Source organism: Sinocyclocheilus rhinocerous, unplaced genomic scaffold, assembly GCF_001515625.1.
Source record: "Sinocyclocheilus rhinocerous isolate Xijiao unplaced genomic scaffold, SAMN03320098_v1.1 scaffold1785, whole genome shotgun sequence".
NCBI classification, from domain to species: domain Eukaryota; kingdom Metazoa; phylum Chordata; class Actinopteri; order Cypriniformes; family Cyprinidae; genus Sinocyclocheilus; species Sinocyclocheilus rhinocerous.
This window is the reverse complement of record NW_015627538.1, coordinates 613,763-636,824: the sequence shown is the minus strand read 5'-3', so window position 1 is coordinate 636,824 and position 23,062 is coordinate 613,763. Positions and strand designations below refer to the sequence as shown.

General features: G+C 38.2%; 1 protein-coding gene across 1 annotated transcript in view; it reads left to right on the top strand.

The window, feature by feature from the left end:
* Positions 1 to 17,683, top strand: part of LOC107729377 (cadherin-7-like) — a 55,098-nt gene extending 37,415 nt beyond the window's left edge. Inside the window, exons 9-11 of the mRNA XM_016539857.1 lie at positions 6,253 to 6,370; positions 6,517 to 6,768; positions 16,905 to 17,683. Of these exons, the coding sequence (XP_016395343.1) occupies positions 6,253 to 6,370; positions 6,517 to 6,768; positions 16,905 to 17,413 (879 nt within the window). The 3' untranslated portion in view covers positions 17,414 to 17,683. The remainder of the gene's footprint in view (positions 1 to 6,252; positions 6,371 to 6,516; positions 6,769 to 16,904) is intronic.
* The last annotated feature ends 5,379 nt before the right edge of the window (positions 17,684 to 23,062 follow it).

Below are 23,062 nucleotides of genomic sequence, written 5' to 3'. Positions count from 1 at the left end.
GTTAAGTGGGACTGTTGTTGACATTACAAGTGGCAATGCAGCCTTTGGCTTAAAATGAGGGAGTTGAGCCATGCATTTTCACATGCTATGACTGTTACCACACTGCCCCCTATCATTGTTTCTTAGTATTACAGGGAACTGTCGTTTTTTTTTTTTTTTTTTTTTTTTTTTATTAGTTTTTTATTTTTTTGTTTTTTTTTTTTTTTTTTTTTTTTTTTTTTTTCATTAGTTTATATGTATATTTTTCGCTGTCCTTTATCAGAAGCTCAACTAGAAAGATTCTGGACCCGGATCCATAGTCAGTAATGAGCAGCGAGAGCCACAGATGGACAAAATGATAACAACAGGATTCTGGTGGCTTTCTGCTGCAGATCACTCTAATCAGGGGATCAAAACATTGTGCGCTCATGCAGAAAAAGCTTTACACCGATGCAAATGAGACAGAGGTGACTGTGGCATGAAATTGGTTTGTTGGGGAGCGTGGCATTGTGTCAAGTAGCCAAATGTGAAGTCCTCCAGTAGGCAATTGCAGAACACACACACAAGCAAACCAATGGGTTCCTCATTTTCGAGTCAGCAACATGCCCTGATTCGAACACATTCTCTGTCGCATTCATATTCCAATGTTTGTCAGAACGTCATTACTAAGATGAATGTGGTATAAAGGGCATTACGAATGCCACATACTAAACACTTGCTATGAGTGCGTGGAGGAAACATTCTGGACCTTTGTTCAGTCCTAATGGGAATGATAAAAGCCACTGACAAATTCTGTGACGTGATGCACCATTGATCTTGAAAGCGCTGGGTAATGTCAGAGGACCAACACCAGTGGTGAAAACATGACTGATTCTACTCAACTAGAGGTGCCTTTCCTTTTAAGAGCATCTGCTGCATTACCGCTGTTATTCTATAAAAGCTACATGGAAAGAAGTTAATTTTTATGTTCTAATACTCTAATTTATTTTTTGATTCTGATTTTATTGTCTTGTAATTGCAACTTATATCTCACATATATCTTAAATCTGACTTCATATCTCATAACTGCACATTTATTTCTCTTAATTTGCAACTTCACATCTCCCAGTATTTAGCATATTTCAGATGTTATCACTATTGCGACTCTGTATCTCCCAGTTGTGACTATTTGACATAATTCTGACTTCATCTCACAATTGCGGCTTAATATCTCCCAGTTGTGACTATTTCTCATAATTATGACTTTTTCTCACAACTGCGACTTCATATCTGACAGTTGTGACTATTTCTCATACAGTAATTCCAACTTTATCTCAAAGTTGCGACTTAATATCTCATAGTTGTGACTATTTCTCATAATTCTGACTTTATCTCACAATTGCAACTTCATATCTCATCATAGTTGAGAATATTTCTCATAATTCCAACTTTCTCACAATTGCAACTAAATATCTCACAAGTGTGACTATTTTTCGTAATTCTGACTTTATCTCACAGTTGTGGCTATTTCTAACTTCGTAACTCTTACTATTTCACACAGTTGTGGCTATTTCTTACACAGTAATTCTGACTTTATCTCACAGTTGTGGCTATTTCTTACACAGTAATTCTGACTTTATCTCACAGTTGTGGCTATTTCTTACACAGTAATTCAGACTTTATCTCACAGTTGCGACTTAATATCTCAGTTGTGACAATTTCTCATAATTCTGACTTTTTCTCACAATTGCGACTTCATATCTCACAGTTGTGAATATTTCTCACAATTCCAACTTTCTCACAATTGCGACTTAATATCTCACAGTTGTGACTATTTCTCATAAGTCTGATTTTATCTCATATTTACGACTTCCTATCTCACAACTGTGACCCTTTCTTGTAATACCGACTTAATATCTTGCAACTACAAATTTATTTTTTGTAATCTGTAATTTATTGTTATCTGTACATCTGTATCTGTAATCTATTATAGCTTTTTTGTAAATGCGACTGTCTAAAGACTGCAGGTTTACAGTATGTAATTGTGATTATTTCTTGTATTTGTGACTATATTTCACAATGTGAGTTTCTTTTAAACTGTATAATCAGAAACAGAGTAAGAAACAAGCTTCCATAGAAACCCTACTTAGTAATTGTAATTGTTTCATTAGATCTTTGACAGACGGTGTTTGTTTAGAGGAGAGTTAATAGTCAAGCATTTGTAGAGGTGTTTGAAATTCCTACTCACTCAATTACAGTGTTGTTTTTATTAGTGTATCGGAAATTGACTTGATCTGATCATTTCTTTTGGGAGCAGTGAAAGAATACTGAAGGATATTTTTCTTTTTCTTAAGAAAAATAATCCCTCCCACAAGAGCTCTCAAAACAAAGAGAGAACAGAACAAGGCAACAGGGTTTACTGAGCATGAGATACAATCCCCTGTAGTGGCATGATTGTCTGGGCCATAACAATTAGTCCTGGCCTGCCTGTGTCCCAGAGTCACAGGGAACCGTGTTTGTTTTGCCTAAGTGAAAAGGTGCTGGTGGGCTCTTTTCACAAATGCTATCTCAGCCTTGAAACACATTACCATAGTCCCTCAAGAACACTCTCTATGTGTTTTGGACACCCCAGACTTCCATCACTTCTAACTTTCAGAGCTCTCTCTCATATTAGAGGCTAAATTACTTTCCCGCCTCTCCGAGGAACAGTAGAACGGTCTCTCTTTCTCTGAATAGAGATGAAAGTGCCTGTATGTTTTCATAATGATATAGTTTCCCCTGTGATTCATGTTCACTTCCATATCTTCAGCCATGGGAGCACTTGAGCGATGCTGCAGTGATAGTCAAATGCTGTCTCGATAGCGCGGATCTCTCTTGTGATTCTTAGCACGATGAGTCTGTCCTTATAACAGCCCTTAAACCGTTGTACCTGCAAAACAGAGGCTCTCAGACATCCTGGAGTGCTTTTGGAGACCTAATCTGAAAGTCAAAGCCTTTGAGTGAGGCGTTCTGGAGCTGTTAGACAAATAATTTTGATCAGACAGAATGTTTGCCGTGAGGCACAATATCATCAACAAACAGTGATGGCACTTTTACGTTCTTTGTCACTTCAGTGCCTTGCAAAATAGTCGCAAATGCTGTTTGCTTATTTGCGTCTGAGGCGAAATAGGCTCTTTTTCAGCCAGCCTTCGTGCCTGTTGTTACACTGTTATCTACGAGTGTCTTCACTTCGTTGTTTTCATACGCCTCATCTGCACATTTGTATATTTAGAGCTTCACACCTGCTCCATCAAGAAGCCAGACGCTCTGAAAGAGACTGTATGGAGCTCTTGAATTTGAATGAACTCCTCAGAATTGCCTGGAGGAAGAATGAATCGTTGCATATAGTTGCGGGAAAACCTGTTGCCAGGATTTGAGAGCAAATGAAACCAGGTTTTGAGTGCAAATTAAATTTTTTTTCACTTCTTTCCTACACAGAGAGAGCAAAAACTACATCATTTCAAAGTAGGGGTTGCATCAATAACTAGTCGACAAATCGATCAAATAGTTTTGTGTTCACTTGATCCCAATCAGACATGTGATCTTGCATTAAAAAGCAATTAGTGCAATGTAACGAACCAGAACACAGGGGTCTCAATATGCATTTAAAAAAAAAAAATTGGTCTAATTTTCACTTGTTACAATGTCATCAAAATGCAAAACACTAATAAAATTAAAAATAATAAAAAATAGCTTTACCTTTAGCATTTTTAAAATGGTAAGTTTGATTGTATTAATTATGACTAGATTATTTAAATCATATTAATCAAATTATTTTTATTTGAAAACACTATTAGAGTATTGTTAATATCTTATTTTCATTAGCAGTATTGTTTAATTAGTGCATTTTTGTCTTCACTATTGTTGATGATTCCGTAACTTTTAAAGAATGGCCTCTAAAATTCTGAAAACTCTAAAAATATCTAGATTAAGTCAGTTGTTGGATGACTAGGCGATCATAATCACCCATCCCCAATGTACATGATACGAGAGGGAATATTCCCCATCATTGCATCCGAGTCTAAAACAGATGGCTTGTTGAAAAAGGTCCCCAGATCCCCATCCAACAAGTGCCTGTTATGGGGTCACAGGCACTAAACGTATATCTTCACCGTCGTTTCCCAGCACAAAGCTCTTTTCTCTGTGCCCTTGGTTTCTCTTTTGTTCCTAATATGACTTTTTGAATTTAATAGAACCTTAATATGAATTGAAGCTGCGGTCTCTAAATGAGCCAGGTGATTTGTTGCAGGTGATTTAGCAGATTAGATTATGAGGAGTGAGTGTTTTCCCAGGGGTTTTTATCTCTTTAAGGTCGTCTATATTCTGTCTTGTTTCCTTATGCCTCAGAGACATGGTCAGCTGTGGCAGGCTGAGAGACTGGTGTTTTAAAGCGCTCGTGACTGCTAACTCTCCACGGGCGGTTTCACTACGGTGAAGATTTTGCCCTCTGTAAAATCAGGTGGCACAGGAGACATTCCTTGCCCTCCAGCCATTTTTACATGTACTGCAAAAAGGCTTAAATCACCCATATTTTTCCATAAAATGTGCTTCTTGGCTGCACAAGAGCCATTTTGTGTTTTTACACTATTATTCTAAAAACGATTTACTTTTCAACATCTCCCAGGTTGGTAAATGCGGAATCAGGGTTGGTTTTAGACGCTTTGCCTTGGCAACATGTTCTTATTCATTTTAAATGAACCCATTGCCTCAATGATTTTATCAATACACTTTGCATTCGCCTTAATGGACTATCTGTAATTAATTTTGTCACAGTTTACTGTAATCAGCGCTCGGTGCTGAGAGAACATCCTGCTCTGCTTGTGTCATTTATGCAGGTTTTTAATAGCGCAACGTTTTACGATTTCAAAAATATTTACAGATAAATCCGTCAGAGTTTCCATTGCCAAATACTCACTTAGCGTAAATGGAGGGTGGTGTTAAAAATAACTGAGTGGAGAATTAAAGCGCTGAAAATCTTTTGGTGAGTACAAGGTCATATTCCTCGGACGAATGAGGAAATGATACAGGAGTGTCCGTTAGCCACCGCTCCGCTGCATTTATCCTGTGCGTAAGGTTTTAGGAGATTTTTCAAGCAGATTGAGTTTGTGCTGCCTGCAAGGGAAGAGCTGTGCACACAGTATTTAACCCAGCCAAAGCCCACAGATTAGGCCACAACAGTGTGTCAGGAGAATCTTCTTAGTGTACCACCTGATGGGTCACCCTGATATTCATCTCTAAAGCGCAGCACTTTGCCCAGCTTTGGGGGTTTCGGTCCAGATTTAGACCGGGATGGCCCTCTACTTTGCTAAATCCCTGGATACCGTACGAGCATCGCCTCACACTGATAGCTTCCTGGTCAATCCTCCTAATGTTGTTTTCAGCATGATTTAAACTTGTGAATTGTGTATTTTTTTCCTCTAAGTTCACCACATAGAAATCGGCTGATGGTTGATTTTTTTTTCTGTGTTAAAACATAAAATGTGGGCATCAATTCAACATGTTCAATTAGTTAATTATTATATTGAAATTGCTAGGGTCTTGAGGTCAATTTTTAAAAGATAGTTTTTTAATTGTCTCACAGTCTTTAAATGTGGCTCTCATGTCGGAAGATGCTAAAAAAGCCAGCGAGACACAACACAACTGCCAAAGATGTTTGTCTGATGTATGTGTACATAAACCAATAAACAAAAAATTGCAAAAAATTGTTGTGGATGGTAAAAAATAACCTAGAACTATTCAGTAGCATCTAAATAATTAAAGCAAGTAAAAAATATTAGTTTGTTTGACTGATTCAGTTTGATTACATTAGGTTACATGAACAAAAGCAGTAATGGTCAGGTCAGGTAGATATAGCTATTTGAAGAAGCTGTGAATATCTTTGTACAGTGTATGTTCAATTATATGGAAATAAAATATTCTTCATTTGAAAATTGACTTCATTCAATAATCATAATTAATGGGCTTATTCAGTGTTTCAACCTGTAATGTCTTAAATAATCTTACATTTGGGGATTTTCTGAGCAAATATTGATATATGCTATTAATTTCAATTATTATTTTACTAATTAATAAACATATCAAGTAATTGATTCCAGTCATGAAATACTGAGGTTTACCTATAATCTCAAACATTCATTATTATGGCAACACTGCAGTGTTTTGAGCGTGAGAACTTTGGATTATTTTGTCTGGAGCGAGGCAATAACAGCAGTATTCATCTTCCTGTTCTTTACTCCCTCTTTGACACTGTCTTAGGTCATTGAAACCATAAGTGCAGTGGATAAAGATGAACCACCCAGCGGGCATCGCTTCGTCTTCTCCCTCACTGCAGAGACAGCTGGGAACATGAACTTCACCCTCCGAGACAATAAAGGTACGTGATTTCATTAAGACTAAGTTTAAAGTGAATCCTTGAAACTCAGTTCTTATTCCTAATAAGACCAAAAAGACTTCATTTTATCTATTCGTATGAGTCATTTTTTCACTTTTCACATGATATCTTTCTCTTTCTCTCTGCAGACAATACCGCTTCTATTCTAACTAAGAGGGGTGGTTTTCAGAGGAGGGAACAGTCTATGTATCGACTGCCGGTGTTGATAATGGACAGTGGGACCCCTGCTCTCAGCAGCACTAACACGCTGTCTGTTAGAGTGTGTGACTGTGACCCTGATGGGACGCCCCAGTCATGTGGCACAGAGGCCTTCACGCTGTCAGCTGGACTCAGCACTGGAGCTCTCGTCGCCATCCTGGCCTGCATCATCACTTTACTTGGTAGGAAATACATTTAACCCTTGTGAACACATAAAGCAATGTTTAAAGGTATAGTTCACCCAAAAATGCATTTACCCATCATTTACTCACCCTCATGTCTTTCCAAACCTGTATGACTGTTTGTATAAGACAGAACTATCCCTTTAATAAGCCTGTATAATGAAATGAACAGAGTTTGACAAAGTGCTGCATTTCTTTGTTTGCTTGCCAAACATTTCCTCGGTCTGCCCATAGATGTGATAAATGGACAGTCCCACCTCAAAATCACACCATTGGTTGAACCAGTGTTGCTTTGTCCTGCTGGTCAAGATGCACAACTCAACATGCAAATGTTTTTTTATAAAACAGCATTTAGCTTTTGTAATGTGCATTATTTTAGAGTAAAAACTGAATATTCAGCAAGAAAGGATGTAGGCTTGTTCATCAGGGTTTGATTTGATTGAAGAAAAGAAAACTGTTTCAAGGGCTGAAACGTTACATTTTGTTAAACATGATGAAAATACTTTTTCAAAATGCACTACTGTTCAAATGTTTGGGGTCAGTAATTTTTTTTAAACTTTTGTTCAGCAAGTATGCATTAAATTGATCCAAAATGACAGTAAAGACTTTTACATCCTTACAAAAGAAGATTTCTATTTTAAATAAAACGTATTTTAACATAGATAATATTATGTTTCTTGAGCCTCAAATCAGCACATTTCAATGATTTCTGAAGGATCATGTGATACTGAAAACTGGAGTAACGGCTGCTGAAAATTCAGCTTTGCCATCACAGGAATAAACTACATTTTGAAGTTCACAATATTACATTTTATTTTATTAATCTATCTTTAAATTAATGCAGCCTTAATGCAGAGATTTCTTTCAAAACAAACAAAAAAAGACCCCACACCTTTGAACAGTAGTGTGTTTTGATTTATTTATTTTTATTTTTTGAAATAATGTGACATGGGACATTTATTAATAAAGCATAGGGTTGATTTTGATTTCATGTTGTCTTTAAGACAAAGCTACTGTGCTTTCTGAATGCAGCTTGCAGTCAAAGGATATTTGTCCAATTTTTGTTAATTTTGTTGTAATTTTTAAGAGCTTTATTGCATTTCCACCTCCCCCGTACTGACATTTAGCACACAGTCGGGCTGCCGTTACTTTTGAAGTGTTGGCACGACAGCTCCAACAGTTGGGACGCGGCGTGCGCTGAGAGGTCTGCTTGGCCACAATTGACTTGTTTACCCTCTCCAGGGAGGCTGCTGGTCTGTATGATTACTTATTATTTGGAGCCTTATTAGCTGATTGTTTGATGAGTGACCTCTACCCAATATGTACCATTCACTTGGTCTGATTGGTTGACTGGCGAGTCTTTGTGTTGATTTGCTGACCTGAAGACTGCACAGAGGGAGTGAATGCAGTCCTGATGGTTTGATTGATTTCTTGATTATACCATTGATAGGTTGTCTCTCTGGCTGTGCTGGCGGTGTGGAGATCTGTCCACGGACACAACCAGAAGTCTATTTGCTGACAGATGTTGTCTCTGTCTTAAAAAAAGAGTGCTGTTATTGTGACAAGACGGGAATTTGTGTGTGCACACACACATCTTGAACCGAGCCTCAGTCATTTCCATTGTTTGATTACTCTCATCCATTGTTTGAGGACTCTCATTTTTTTTTACTGACTGCACAGATGACGAATAAGTAACAAAGGAAGCTCTGTCTGCTTCCCTGGTGCCATTACATCTAAGTATGAACTAGTTCATTTCTATCTCCATAGAGACGTTACAACTAAATGGTAGATCTGAAATAATACACCGCAGTGAAGCCAAGTGCAATATGTTTCAATTTCACGTTCCTTAAGAACTCTGCTGTTCTTACACATGACTTGGAGCACCATATATAACATCACTTCAAAAAAATCATTTTCTTTTCCAGTAAAAAAGAAAAAAAAGAGGAATTTTTCAAAATTGCACAAGGCATTAAGACTTGATTTCAGAGTTTATTTTTCTTACCCCACTGGCAAGCAGCTTTTTTCATGGTTTTAGCATAAATATACTGAAGAAAAACAACTTAATAAATGGGTTAAAACATAAATTTACACTGCAGTTTAAAACTTTGGTATCTGTAAGATTTTGAAAGACACTCACCAAGGCTGCATTTATTTGATCAAAAATACAGTAATATTAGTATTAGTAACATAGAAGTATTTTGTAACAGTAGCATTGTAATAGTAACAGTAGTATTTTGAAATATTCATACTTTTCTATTTGAATATAATTTAAAATGTAATTTATTCCTGTGATGGCAAAGCTGAATTTTCAGCAGCCATTACTCCAGTCGTTAGCCTTACACGATCCTTCGTGATCTCTCACAATTTCTTGTTGTTCTTCTTATTTTATTTATTTTTTTTGTGAATTGTGATTTGTGTTTTTTCTGGATTCTTTAATAAATATAAAGTTCAAAAGAACACTGCTTATTTATAGAAAACTTTCCTAACATTATAAATGTCTTTCTGTCACTTTTGTGATCGATTGAATGTGTCCTTGCTGAAAAACGTATAGAAAAATCTTTGTGACCCCAAACTTTTGAACGGTCATTCAAGAGAAATTCTCTGAATATAAGAAAAAATTGTAATATCTTGCACAGCTTTTCTTCTTAATTCGCATATTTTATCTTTTTTTAAAGACATATTGGATGTTTTTACTCGACAACACAAAAATACTCATTAAGAAATGTTTTTAGAATTTATTCTTGCATTGCGGTCCTTCCTCAGGTTCAACAGGAACCTGAGAAAAATGCCATCTAAACTAAAGAGCACAGCTTGTGGCCAACAGTAACAGACTCAATCCTTGTGTTGATTGATCATTGTCTCTAAGCATTTATCATCTGAATGTGAGCTCAACTAACAGCTGCAACTGATGTGCAATAGTCATTCCTGTGGTTTGCCGTCTCGTGTGGATGTAGGGTTCTCCAGTGCCGCCACCCCCACCCCCCTCTCCTCCCAAACTACATGAGTTGGATTAGACCACTGCGCTGCCTGATCTGAGCAATGCCGTTATTTTTGGCAAAGAGAGTCCGGCCCCAGGGGCTCGAGACTGCTCACTCATGGTTGAGGGGAGGAGGAGACGGAGGAGGAGAGCTGCGGAGGGAAAAAGAATCTTCTTTTTCTGCTTTTATCTTTTTTCGGAGTAATGAATCAACAAGCTTTTTGCCTGCTGTTGCTTTAGTTATCAAAGCAGTGCACAACTGAAACCGTGCCAGGGAATGAATGATACACAAGGACATGTCAGCTTTGAGTCTTTTGTCTTTTTTTATCTAACAACATGCAAACGACTTTCTCCATTAAAGGAATTGTTCACCCAGAAATTAAAATGCTGTCATATTTACTCACCTTCGTGTTATTTCACCCCGCATGACTGTTTTTCATTCGTTGCACATAAAAGATGTTTAAAAGAATGTTCATGCTGCATGTACACTTTAAAAAAAATAAAGGTTCTTAGTTGGCTTCGATGTTTTCGTGAAGAACCTTTCAATTCTTCAAAGGTTTCAAATGTAAATTGAAACCTTTCCATTGCACAAAAGATCCTTTATAGTGGAAAAAGGTTCTTTAGAATCTTTTAGAATCTTCAGAAGTTCTTTAGAATTAAAATGTTCTTCACACTAAGGAAATAAACTGTTCACTGAAAGGTTTTTAAGGAACCCAAAATGGTTCTTCTGTGGCATCGCTGTGAAAAACCCCCTTAAGAACCTTTATTTTTATTGAAAGTGGATGGTGACTAGAAGATATCATGCTCCAAAAAGAACAAAAAACATCATAAAAGTAGTCCATGGCTTATACACTATGTTCCGAGGCTTCTGAAACCACATGATAGCTTTGTGTGAGGAAATAGTCATTATCCATTGAAAATCCTACATTGGCAGTTGGTCACCATTCACTTTCATTAAAAGGAAAAGAGCACCTTCTTGTTCTGCTATAAATAATTCTTCTAGAATTCCACACAAAAAAAGAAACTCGTATACCTTTAGAACAACATGGGGCGAGTAAATGATGACAGATTTTCAGACGGACTCTCTATTGCATGCTTGCCTAGTGTCGTTACAACATCTCAGTTGCGCTGTCAAGCCCAAACATTGATAATGGTTCATAAAATATTTGATAGGAAGAAAACAGAGTTCAAAAGGAGGGATCCGACCAAACTGCTGTGGTAAACACATGGCTATTTATCAGTGTTTGCATAAAGTAACCTAAAGGATTTCAGGAGCGCATATCACATGATGACAGTGTCGCTCTAGTTGCTCTGAGGGAAACCTTGTGCTCATTATTTCAGGCTTAGGTGGAGGAACACAGAGAGGTCAGGTAAGCCCGAGGCACTCTGATACATTCATGTCCACGGGTCACCCTCGTAACGGTGACATCACCTTTTCAATCTCTGCTCGACCGATTGCGGGGCATCTTGTCTTCCAGGCGTGCTTCCCCTATGGCCTCCGACAGTGCAAGTGGACGGCAGTCAGTAATACTTATGAGGGCCCTTAAGGCGATGTAGTGTGCTCTTGCATCACCCAGAATAAATCATATTTTATTTCGCAGATAATGTCGCCACTGTGAAAACCCAGGGACAGACAGGTGTCATAAAGCACAAACACCTTGTGTTGGGCAGCGGCATAAATGTCAACAGCCAGATAGATCCGCATATCGCCAGTATATCTTGATTAGTCTTCACTGCCCTGGGCTATTGGCAGTAGTTGAGATATGTGAAGGGAACGCATGAGAGCGAGAGAAAGAGAGGGAGGGAGCGAAAGAGAGAATGAAGGGCAGTGCATAATCTAGTAGTCGCTGCCTCATTTTTAGGAGGTCGATGAGAACGAGGCCCCCACAAAATATCCCACTTGTTGTTTCATTGATTCTGGATGACGGATTGTTTTCTCAATCCAATTACTGCAAATTGAGGATAATGTTAAATTGATCTGCTGCTCCCGATGAACATCCATCTTGTGTCAAAACTGCAGAGAGGGTAAATCAAGCCTAAAAGTGGGCACAGTTTATAACAGTTAAGACTTAAGACTGCATTAGATCTATATAACTCCTTGTAATCACATAAGAATGGCTTAAAACACTTACACTATCAGAAAAAATGTTTCCCATTAGGGATACAACAGCTCGTCACTGGAGCAGTGCACTTAAAGAGACTTTTTCGTATGTTATTAACCCCTAAAAGGTTCATAGTAGTATTACTACTCAAAGGTACTAATATGAACCTTCTAGGAGTAAATAAGGTTGCTTAAAATAAACAAGGGTTTGCAAAGAATTAGATTTCAGCAAAATAGAAGTTTTTGCTTTAAACTGAGTTGCTTTGAAGTTTAAAAGATAAATGTTTTTTTGTTTTTGTCCTAGAAAATATTGAAAACACAACTGCATAAATATAGGATATGCATGTGTACATTATTCATGGATCGTTCACCCAAAAATGCCAATTGTCATGATTTACTCACCACCGTGTTGTTCCGAACTCGTATGACTTTCTTTCGTTTGTGGAATGCAAAAGATATTTTTTGCATAATGCTCAAGCTGCTATTTATAAGATTGAATATTTTGTTTAAAGCATTTCACATTTTACAAAGCAAACAAACAAACGATAATACTTACACAAATAATATATCAAAAAAATTCTAAAATGTAATACAAAGTTTCAGTACCAAGTAGATTATAGCAGATTACCCAGTTATGAAAAGTGTATTCATTACTGCACATCATGTTTTATATTCTATGTTATACCCTAGAAATCATATCCAAAGTAACCTGAGCTTTTTTACTGAAACCAATGATCACATTCAAGATTTCTAAAAAACGATTCCCAGATCTGGAAAAATCCCAGAAATTTCATACCTAATTTATTCAACACAACTGAACCGATAGCCATGTCTCAAACTTTGGTACAAACTCTTTGTTTTATATTTTCAAGATTTCTCTGCTATTGTCATTTCATACAGAATTGTCTGTATTTGGTATACAGCATACACTCTTAAATATGAAAGTTCTTTACGGCATTTATGGTTCTATGAAGAACTTTTAACATCCATGAAACTACTTCAGTTAAAGGCTGTCAAGCTTCAAAAAAGACAAAAATTCACCATAAAAGTATTTCAAGTGACTTGTTTTTCTGTACACTGCCTATACAATAGCTGTATGTGAGGAGAAGACTAAAATGTAGTTTTTATTTGCTGAAAATCTTGCCTTGAAGTCATGGTCACCCTTCACTTTCATTGTATGTCAAAGAGCAGTTTGGACATTCTGCATAAAATATCCTTTTGTGTTCCACAGAAGAAGAAGAAAAGACATGACAGATTTTTCATTGTTCTGTTTCTTTATCTTTAGTTTTATAGCGTTTTCTTTGTTTCCTCCTGGTAAGACTGTTGCTCTTGAATTTAAGGTCGATATTGGCTTTGCTTTTGTTTATATCATCCCCTGTGTGTGTGTGTGTGTGTGTGTGTGTGTATGTGTGTACTGTGATTATGACTGCACACGTGCAGCCGCTGCCTCGCCAGCCCACTCGCCCAGCTTGTCTGCCCCTGCAGAACGACACTAGGCCTGAGGATGAAGTATGAGACTTTGGCACCATATTTCACACTCGCTGCGGCAGGCCTGAAGGATGGATCATTAGACGTTTGCCTCCCTTTTCCCTCCACTCTATCTTTCTCGCTCTCACTTCAGCCTGCTCCCACTTACACCTCCTCTTTCTCTCTCCCTACTTTATCTGCTCCCTTCCCTCCCCCTCGAGCTCGGTATTGGCAGCCAAATACACATACTGTATGTGCTATCTACATTGAGAGAGAGAGATATAGACTCCCGTGGGAGGACTGTGTTGTGTCTGTACTGTAAGATCCCTCGCATTCATGGGTCTGAGAGCGGCAACACGGAGGATTGGTTTTTGCATTCCACACACTACAAAAAATTTATTTATTTCACTTTTTTTGTGCATGTGTCTTGTTATGTTAGTCATTTCTCACTATGTGCTTCCCCTTTTCTTTTTTCTGTATTAATAGAATTTCTCCATCTCTTTCACGCCATCTTTTTCTTTGCATTATTTGATCCCCGGTTTGAATCGCCGAGACACACGTCTTTTGTGCGGCGGTGCAGCCTTGCCTCTTGTTGATAGTTTTGATGTGCTTGTATACGGGGTCTGTGCTTTCAGGGCAGGGTGATATTTTCTGACTGAGATATAATCCAGTCTTATTTTACACGTACAGTAGGCATATGCCGCACTCATTAAAAGGATTTAATGCTGGCCTTTTCCGAATAAGCAGCTTGTGTATGAGCGGGAAGGAAGCAAGTGGTCATTAAAGCCCCATATTTACAGCGCACATCCTTCTCTAAATCTCGCTCTCCGTGCATCTATGTGTTCATCTCTGTCTGTTTGCTTATGTTCACACATGACAGAGCTAAAACTGAGAAGACAAAAGTGCTAGCGTGCGTTTAATTCCCAGCCGTGCATGTGTTTTGTGCGCGGATAAGGGTCTGTACAGTTAATAACCGTTGTAAACAAACATGCAGGATGAGATTAGATCAGACTGTAACTCCTTTAACACCTCCCGCTCCCAGGAGCACCTCCCATGATGAAACACCTCCTGCTCGAGATTTGTCAGCAGCATTATTAAAATCACTACAACCCAATCCGATGAACTTATTGATAAAACTAATGTACCAGATCTGCCCTAATTGAACTGTAGAGATAATTCAGCTTATCTCTCATGTTGTAGCTTAAAGTGGCAGGCCTTGAGGCACGATCGTTCTATAGAGTGTAAAACAATGAGAAAGTAATATTTTGGTTCGGTGTCATAAATATTGTTGAGATACAGTCATGGTCGAGTGCTATCTGATTCTACACCTTTTATGTCTTTGCTTATCTTGAATGGAGGGTAAATGGACTGTTTGAAAGGTGTGTGGTTGTGTGTGTGTGTGTGTGTGTGTGTGTTTTAAAGCTTTGGTGCCTTTAAATCTTACCTGGTGTCTGATATTTCATAGAATTGTTGTTTACGGTGGAAAGGGCATGAATCTGTAATGAAGCAATTTATTAAACACTCTACTCACATATAAAAGGGTTTTTTGTTTGTATTGTTAGCACATTGTTTAATCGTAATGACTATTTGCACGAGGTGTAAACAGCACTGTGCAGCTATTTTCACCCCAATAGTCTGGTGGAAACCAACAGAACTAGGAACAAATGCACTGTCAGAGAAGTGGCCTTGAATTCTTTCTTTCTTTTTTTTTCTCAGTGACACAAGTTCAAATCTGATTTGTAATTCCACATACCAGTTTATCCATCCAGTATCCACTCTTACTATCTCTATTATTAAAAATAAAAATAAATAAATAAATAAATAAAGAGTAAAATAAATAGGCAAGTAACATATGAATAAAACATGAAATTTTGAAGCAAAACTGAAATAATATTTTCTCGTAAAGTACTATTTGGAAATACCAATAAAACAATCTTTGTTTTATTTACAACTTTAAAAAAAAATAAGACTGTTACAGTTTGTAACTATATCAATTTATATAATAGTAATAATAAAAACAAACTATTTATACTATTAGTAATTGTACTATAGGCAATAAACCATATGCGTGTTATTATATTACATAAGACTATGTTATTATAAATTATATAATATAACGGTACACACACACACACACACACACGTCTGGTTTGCTATCCTTTTGGGGACTCTCCATAGGCGTAATGGTTTTTCTACTGTACAGACCGTATTTTCTATTGCCCTACACCAGATTTGCTACATAAAACATCTGCGCGAAACAACAGCAGGTCTGAATGAGACGCACTCTCTGACAGGAGGTGGCGCTTATGAACAGGGTTGTCAGGTTTTCGCAATAAAACTAGTCCAATTGCGTTTCGAGGGGGTCGAGGTGAAATACACGTTTTTCGGCGGGGATCTTCCAGTAAAATTCGCATTCCAGGGGCTAAATATCACGTTATTGGGGTCGCTTCAACCCGCGGACATGAACAACAAACCGCGGCAACAGTGTTAAAGTAACGTTAGCCCAATTCCGCGGGAAAACCGCGGACTTGGCAACACTGCTTATGTACCGACCGCAATAGCGTCTCCTTGGTTACCTCTGTAAACAAAGCAGAGCCGCGCTTTATACGGAGAAGAAAATGCCATTGCCATCGAAACTTTTCTCAAGACAGTTCCCTTCAGTGATACATTAATATAGCCCCAGAAATGTTATTTTCGGGATCTACTGGGACAGTGATAAATATACCAGATGATATACCAGTCAATCGCGATCGACGGGTTGGTGACCACTGCCCTACACCAACCCTACACCTAAACCTACCCCTCACAGGAGACTTTCTGAATTTTTAGATTTTCAAAAAAATCCATCCTGTGTGATTTATTAGCTTGTTTACCCGTGGGGACCTCAATTTAGGTCCCCAACGTGACACGAGTCCCCATGAGTCTGTGTGTATTCAGGTTTAAGTCCCCACCAGAATAGAAAAACAGGTACACACACACACACACACTATTTTACTATATATACTATTATAAAAAAGAGTATACAGTAAATAGTAGGCTATGCATATGTAATGTAATATGTACATTGCCGTTCAAATGTTTGGGGTCTGCTTTCTTCTCAGAAAGGCTGCATTATGAAATATTATTACAAGTTAAATTAGCTGTTTTCAATGTTGATATATTAATATATAATAAGATATATTTCTGACATAAAATATATGTATATGAACATATGTAAATTTTGCATATAGTTTTTCAGCAGAAATCATAGTAATATGCTGATTTAGTGTTCAAGAAACATTTCTTATTATTATCAGTGTTGAAAACTGCTGCACTGGTTAATATTCTTGTGGAAATCATGATATTTATTTCCAAGAGAGTTTGATGAACAGAAAGTTTGAAGGAACAGCATTTTTATTTGAAATACAAATCTTTTCTAACATTATAAATGACTTTATCACTTTTGACAAATTTAATGTATCCTTGCTTAATACAAGTATTAATTTCTTTAAACGAAAAACATTTGAACAGTATTGTAATGCTAATATGTCGTGTCACTGATGATAGCTCTGGTTTGCTTACTAACAGCATGTGATTCTTTTGTCTTTGCAGTGCTGGTGCTGCTGATTGTGACAATGAGGAGGAGGAAGAAGGAGCCTCTGATCTTGGACGAAGACCGGGACGTGCGGGAGAACATTGTGCGCTACGACGACGAAGGTGGAGGCGAGGAAGACACAGAGGCCTTTGACATGGTGGCCTTGCGAAACCTCAATGTAGTGAGAGACAGCAAAGCCCGCCGAGACGTCACCCCGGAGGTGCCCACCCTTTATTGCTCCCGCCCTCCACCTTACAAAATCACCCCAGACAACGGGATCTTCCGGGAGTTTATATGGGACCGCCTGAAGGACGCCGACGTCGATCCTTCTGCACCTCCCTACGACTCCCTGCAGACATACGCTTTCGAGGGCAGCGGCTCAGTGGCCGAATCCCTCAGCTCCCTAGACTCCCTGAGCTCAGACTCAGAGCAGAACTATGACTATCTGAGCGACTGGGGACCTCGCTTCAGGAAGCTAGCCGACCTGTACGGCCACGGCGACAGCAGCAATATATTCTCCTCCTAGCCGGGATTAAAATTCCTGCCAAGGTCTGCTCAATCAAGGGCATAATGGAAATGAACAATGATCAAGAGAATACCACTGACTCATCGATGCTTGACAGAAGAGGGGAGCAAAAAAGGGGAACATTCAGTACGGAGTGGGGAGTTATATCTGCAGAGAGCAGCAGTTTTGATAGCCAATTGACGGTGGGGATTCGAGTCGGAAGCACTTCTATTTAAATTGCAGTTAGATGTCAAGACTGGACTCGGGGTGTGGTTGCAAGCTCCCAAAGAGTAATCTTCAGGCCCAAGAGAATAATGGACAGTGGACCGCAGGTCCATGTGAGCTGGTCCAGGAATACCAATTGTTTCGAAGAGACATTTGAAGTGCTCTCCCCATGGTTATAAATGAGAACAGTGCCATCCAGCTAGCCATACAGCAGCGATGCTCGAAAGATCAATGTTTCTGTTCTATCAGATGTTTCTATGACTCATAGGTTCTTCGAAAAAAATCAATATGAATTCAACAACCGCTATCCTTTCCAAACGCATTGCCTAGCAAGGAACCGCAACTGTAGCTTTGTAAAATATCCTTTACCCATAGCTTCACGTCTGTTATCAGGCCTTAGTTCCACGCCAAAATTTGGCTCAAGACGCATCGCTATCACAACCTCTGAAGTATCCTGCAGTTACGCCGACCAAAATACAAGTCAAACTTGTAGCGAATAGACTTTGATGTATCGAGCAGGACAGGCCGGAGTGGATTTAATCATTGAAAATGTATAGTACTTGCCTTTCAGTTGAGGCTGTCAACCTGAGTTATTTTGAGATGTTATTTTGTAAGTTTGTAGAGAGAACCCTTATGACAGCGAGCGTTTGAAGGGGAGTCTTTTGTATTAAGCCTATTCCTTTCTCGAAAACCTCAGTCTCAGTGGAGAAACTCAAAGCGCCGAAATGTTTTTGTAGTGCTCTATGCTGTCTCGTGTACAGTTTTTTTTCCGCAGTGGTTCTTGCTGAATATCTTGTGAGAGCTGTTTGTTTTAAAGCAGGCCTGTTGTCGATATGAGTCGCAAACTGAAGGGAAAAAAGAATGTAAAGACATTATCCTAAATAATATCTGGCGACGTGTGAAATGGTGTATAACATACGGACAACACAGACCTTACTACTACTACAGTATATTCAATGTTTAGCTGTTCTCCGACAGGTTATTTTCATGATTTCGAATTGTAACTATATGAAATGACAGTAACACATGCTCAGTCCTAAAGCTGGGAAGACATTTTGTACAGATTTTTGTAATAAAGTACACAAATTGCAGCACACGGTGTGGCCATTTCCTCATGACTGCGTTCATTCATTCATTCATTCATTCATTCATTCGGACAGCCAGACGGTGGTGCATATTTTGATGTGGAGATCTCACTGCTAAATTGGCTGCTTTTGTTTGTGGAACAGGGTGGTTTGCACACAGACATGATGTGTAATCAAGGCTAGACGAGAGAGCCAACGGAGCCTTGAGTTTGATGAATGACACAAGGCTTGTCAGAGCATTTAAAAGGCCTCGGCTAAATTAGCCTCAGAGGAGATTGATGATTCAGTTAGTGAACGCAAGCATACATCCAGAAATACGATCGCACGTCTAAGAGCAGGAAGACTGGGTGTGCGACGACACGGTCGGACACGAAGCTTAGCCTATAAATTGTCTCGCCCAGGCTAGTTAGATCCCTCCAACGAGTGCGTTCAAACTGAGCCTAGTCTCGCTGTCGGACTCTAACACAGCTTGACTTGTTAAGATGGCAGTTTTTCCACGAATGCCTGTTGCAGCCTGGCCTCCGCGATCGCAGTGTGAGATAGCTGTGATCTTGTCTGAGTCATGAAACATGTTCCATTTTTGTTTCTTCCCCAACAAATTCTGGCATTCGGATAGATACTGTAAACTGTTTTTCAGATGGCATAAGCATTTGGAGATTGAATCTCAGTGTCCAAACAATACACGCTTTCAATTTGTCACTTTGTTCACATGCTCAGTATCAACTGTTGTTGTGCCTGTCAAAGCCAGAGATATAAATTTTATTTGAATTCAATAGGATATATTGTCTTTTGTCCAGTCCGGATGATTATAAAGTGATCATTGTATGCCGTCAATAATGGATTTGGCTTTCAATGCAAGCGATAACTTGTCATTTTGTTAGATTATCTGACTAAGGGTAATAAAGACTGAGAATACTGTCTGTGATCATTAGAGGGAAGCTGCTATCAGAAAGCAAATGCAATTATTTGTTAACTGGCTCGCTAAATGAAAACTAAAAGGGCAATTGAAATCTCGTTTGACTTGGCACTAAGTAATAATAAATACAGTTTTAATTAAGCAAGTCACTGCAGCGAGCAGATAATGCAAACAAAGGAGGATAGGGTCACCCCATCATTGTTCTCTTTACAGACATGAGACTCTATAACACATATATCAAAGGGACTGAAAATCAATGTCGCCTTTTTCTTTTCATGAGTTTGATTCTGTTTACTTTTCCGAACTGATCGCTGTTTGAATTTGGGATTATGGTCATTATTTGGAAATGATCTCATAAGGCACATGAGAGGAATGTTGGGCTTGTTACAAGTGGCTGGTGAACGCAATGGAGCTTAATAAAACATACTAAAAAGAAAAATCATTAATTCGCTGTTTCGAGATCTCAAGCAGACATTCATAATTTATTCAGAATAATTATAAGAACAGCTCTGAATAGAAAGCGTGCTTATCCTGTCCTGTTTCTTTTTTATTTACTTCACATTGAGTTATGTCTTTTCTTAATGGCTTCATATATTTTTTTTCATTAAGTAATGTCAACTCAGTGTCAGGCTGAGAGTGAATGCCTGGATGTCTAAGTGGTCTGTCCTGTCGGAACAGAGGAGAAGGCTTATCTTTATTGTGGCAGACAATCAATGCCCTGATACTCAACAGCTTCTTCTCAAAGACGGTGTACAGAGGGACATGCTCATGTTTGTAAAGGAAACCTCTTCCATTTGTATGTATAATTTTTTATAAAATAATTCATATTGTTTCAATGAGAGTACAGCACGAGGTCATTTCAGCTGCTCAGTTGCTGAGTGATTTAAAAGTGTGATAATGATAACTCCAGTCCAGTGGCTGATTACTTGGAATTAATATGACTTATAAAATTAGTTTAACACCACAGAAGTAGTCCTTACTTTCTCCTCAGTTGATTAGCATGATTTAACAAGTAGTTTTGAAATGGCACCATTAAATTGCTTTGACGAGCACAGTGATGTTTTTCATATGAAACGGGAAGTTTGAGTGAGGGATTTTAGGGGTTTGAGTGAGGGATTTCCCATAGGGATTTAAAAAAAAAAGTGTTTAAGAGTTATAGGACATGAACTAAAAACAGCTACAAAGTTAATCACAACATTGCAAACTTTGATTTGAAGCAAAAAAAAAAAAAAAAAAAGTATTTGAAATTGAACAAAAAGACAAGTCTGTCCTTAATGGTGGTTTTGATGAGGGAAGGAAATATTACAACCCCAATAAACGCTGTGAATGACAAAATCAAATTAAAAACAATGGATAAATAAAACTACTGAACATGCTGATCATATATAGAAACAATATATTTTATGTTTATTGTAAAATAAGCATGTATTTTAAGAGTGTGGGGAACATCATTTACACTGCATCATTTGCAGTGCTTGTGGGTGTGTTCTTATGGTGTTATTTCTTTTTTGCAGTTGTCTGATTAATGGAGATTTCTTGGGTAATGTAGTATTTCACCAGGAATTTCTCTGTTGAATATGACTATTTAAAAAATAAGTTGAAATAATGTGGACTGATGGTTTCAACAAGAGACTATACCATCGATTAACCATCTTGTAGCTCACAGTAGGTCTGTTGTTAATGATTTACAAGTTAACTTTCAAAATCAATTCCCCTATTGATAAAATAAATGGGATTTTTACTTCTAGAACCTGACTGCTGCACTCTATGGGCTTTAGCTATGGCAGCCATGAACCATAGCAGTGTCTGCATACTGTCAGAATATGTAGCCTACAGCATTTTTTTTTTTTGGAAGAAAGTCATGTACAGGTATCGGAGACTCGGGCCCGCGCTTTCACTGCCCTCACAGATTTTAAATCAGTTTGACAGACATAAATGTCAGAGACAGAGCTCAGCAATCTTGATTGGAAATGTCCGTTCTTGTTTGACTAAAATATGACGGCTTCAGGCTTTCCGTGAAAAATTGCGGTCCATTTAGAAAATTAACAACATTAATAAAGTCTCCCTAACACAACAGAATACCCGATTCTTGCTTATACGGTTCCCATGAAACACTTATAAAGCTCACGCTTTGGATTTACAGCTTTCATTACAGTAACGAGATGTTAGTGTGCGTGTTAATATATTGCCTCCTCCTCCTCAGCGGCGCTCGTTGTATGTCCACAACAGCACGAGCGCTGCCAACGACACTCACTTCGCCATCGATTTCCTCTCTAAATTAAATATACGATTTTATGCATTTAACAAGATTGCTCCAAGAAAAATCCAATTACCGCTTCAAGCCAGTGGAAAACTCATTAAAACAGCCAGGATAATTATGCAAGCAATGGCTGTTTTAAACCAAGCAAAAGGCTAACAAAGAATTCGCAAATGTTATGAAACCATCCGGGATTCAGGATGAGATTGAATACCACCTAATATTATTTTTAAAACGAGGTTATAATAACAAAATAATAAGAGAGATATGCAAAGCAAAGCCTTTAAGGGCTCTTCTAATGGCGTTCTGATCGATAATTTTAAAGAGCACGTCTTAGATCTGTATTCACAATCAGGCACATCTAGCGCCGCAAATGCAGAGCTATCTGGTGCAGACTGCTGTTTTCAAGTCATCTATTGACATTCGCGGGGGTTTGTCTTCTAAAGCTAAACCCTGGGTTGAGTGTTGACTCTGTGGCTTGTGTATGTTTAATGTAGTATGCTGTAGTCGCATGCACATATCTTCACACTGCCGTGTGTGCCTTTTATTTGCTTTGAACTGACCTTGGGATGACTGTGATGCTCCTCTTTGAAGTGTTGATTCTGTCAAAACAGTCATATATACACATACATAAAAACCTCTTCTTTGTGTTGCTCTTCCTCTTGCTCGCTTTCTGTCTATATATACAGTGCTTTGTCTTCAGTATATGCAGTATAAATTACAACATTGTTTATTGTGAAAAAAAACAACTTTGAAGGAACTTTGCTATTTAATATTGTAGCGAATCAGCTCATGGGGAAATATGAATAATTAATCATAACTAGTTATAATTCATTATAAATATTTAGATCCGCTGTAGATATTTACTTGACCTCTCCGGGTCAACTGTCTGTCAATTCATGGATTAATTAGAGAAGAGTCCATTTCTACTGTGCACTGTGTCTTTCCTATGGAAATTGTAGTGAGAGGTGTAATTTTCAACATGCCATTAGGTCGTAAATGGATCTGGTCTAGCAGAGGTGTCGTGGTTGCCATGGGGACCAGGGGGGGCCTGGCACCCAGTATGTTTATTGGGTGAGGGGTCTGTGAATGTTTGTTAATCTAATGAATAATTGATTTGTTAAATCAAATGAAAAATGGTGTGTCTGATTGGTCCAGACGCTACAATATTTTATAAAAAGCACATT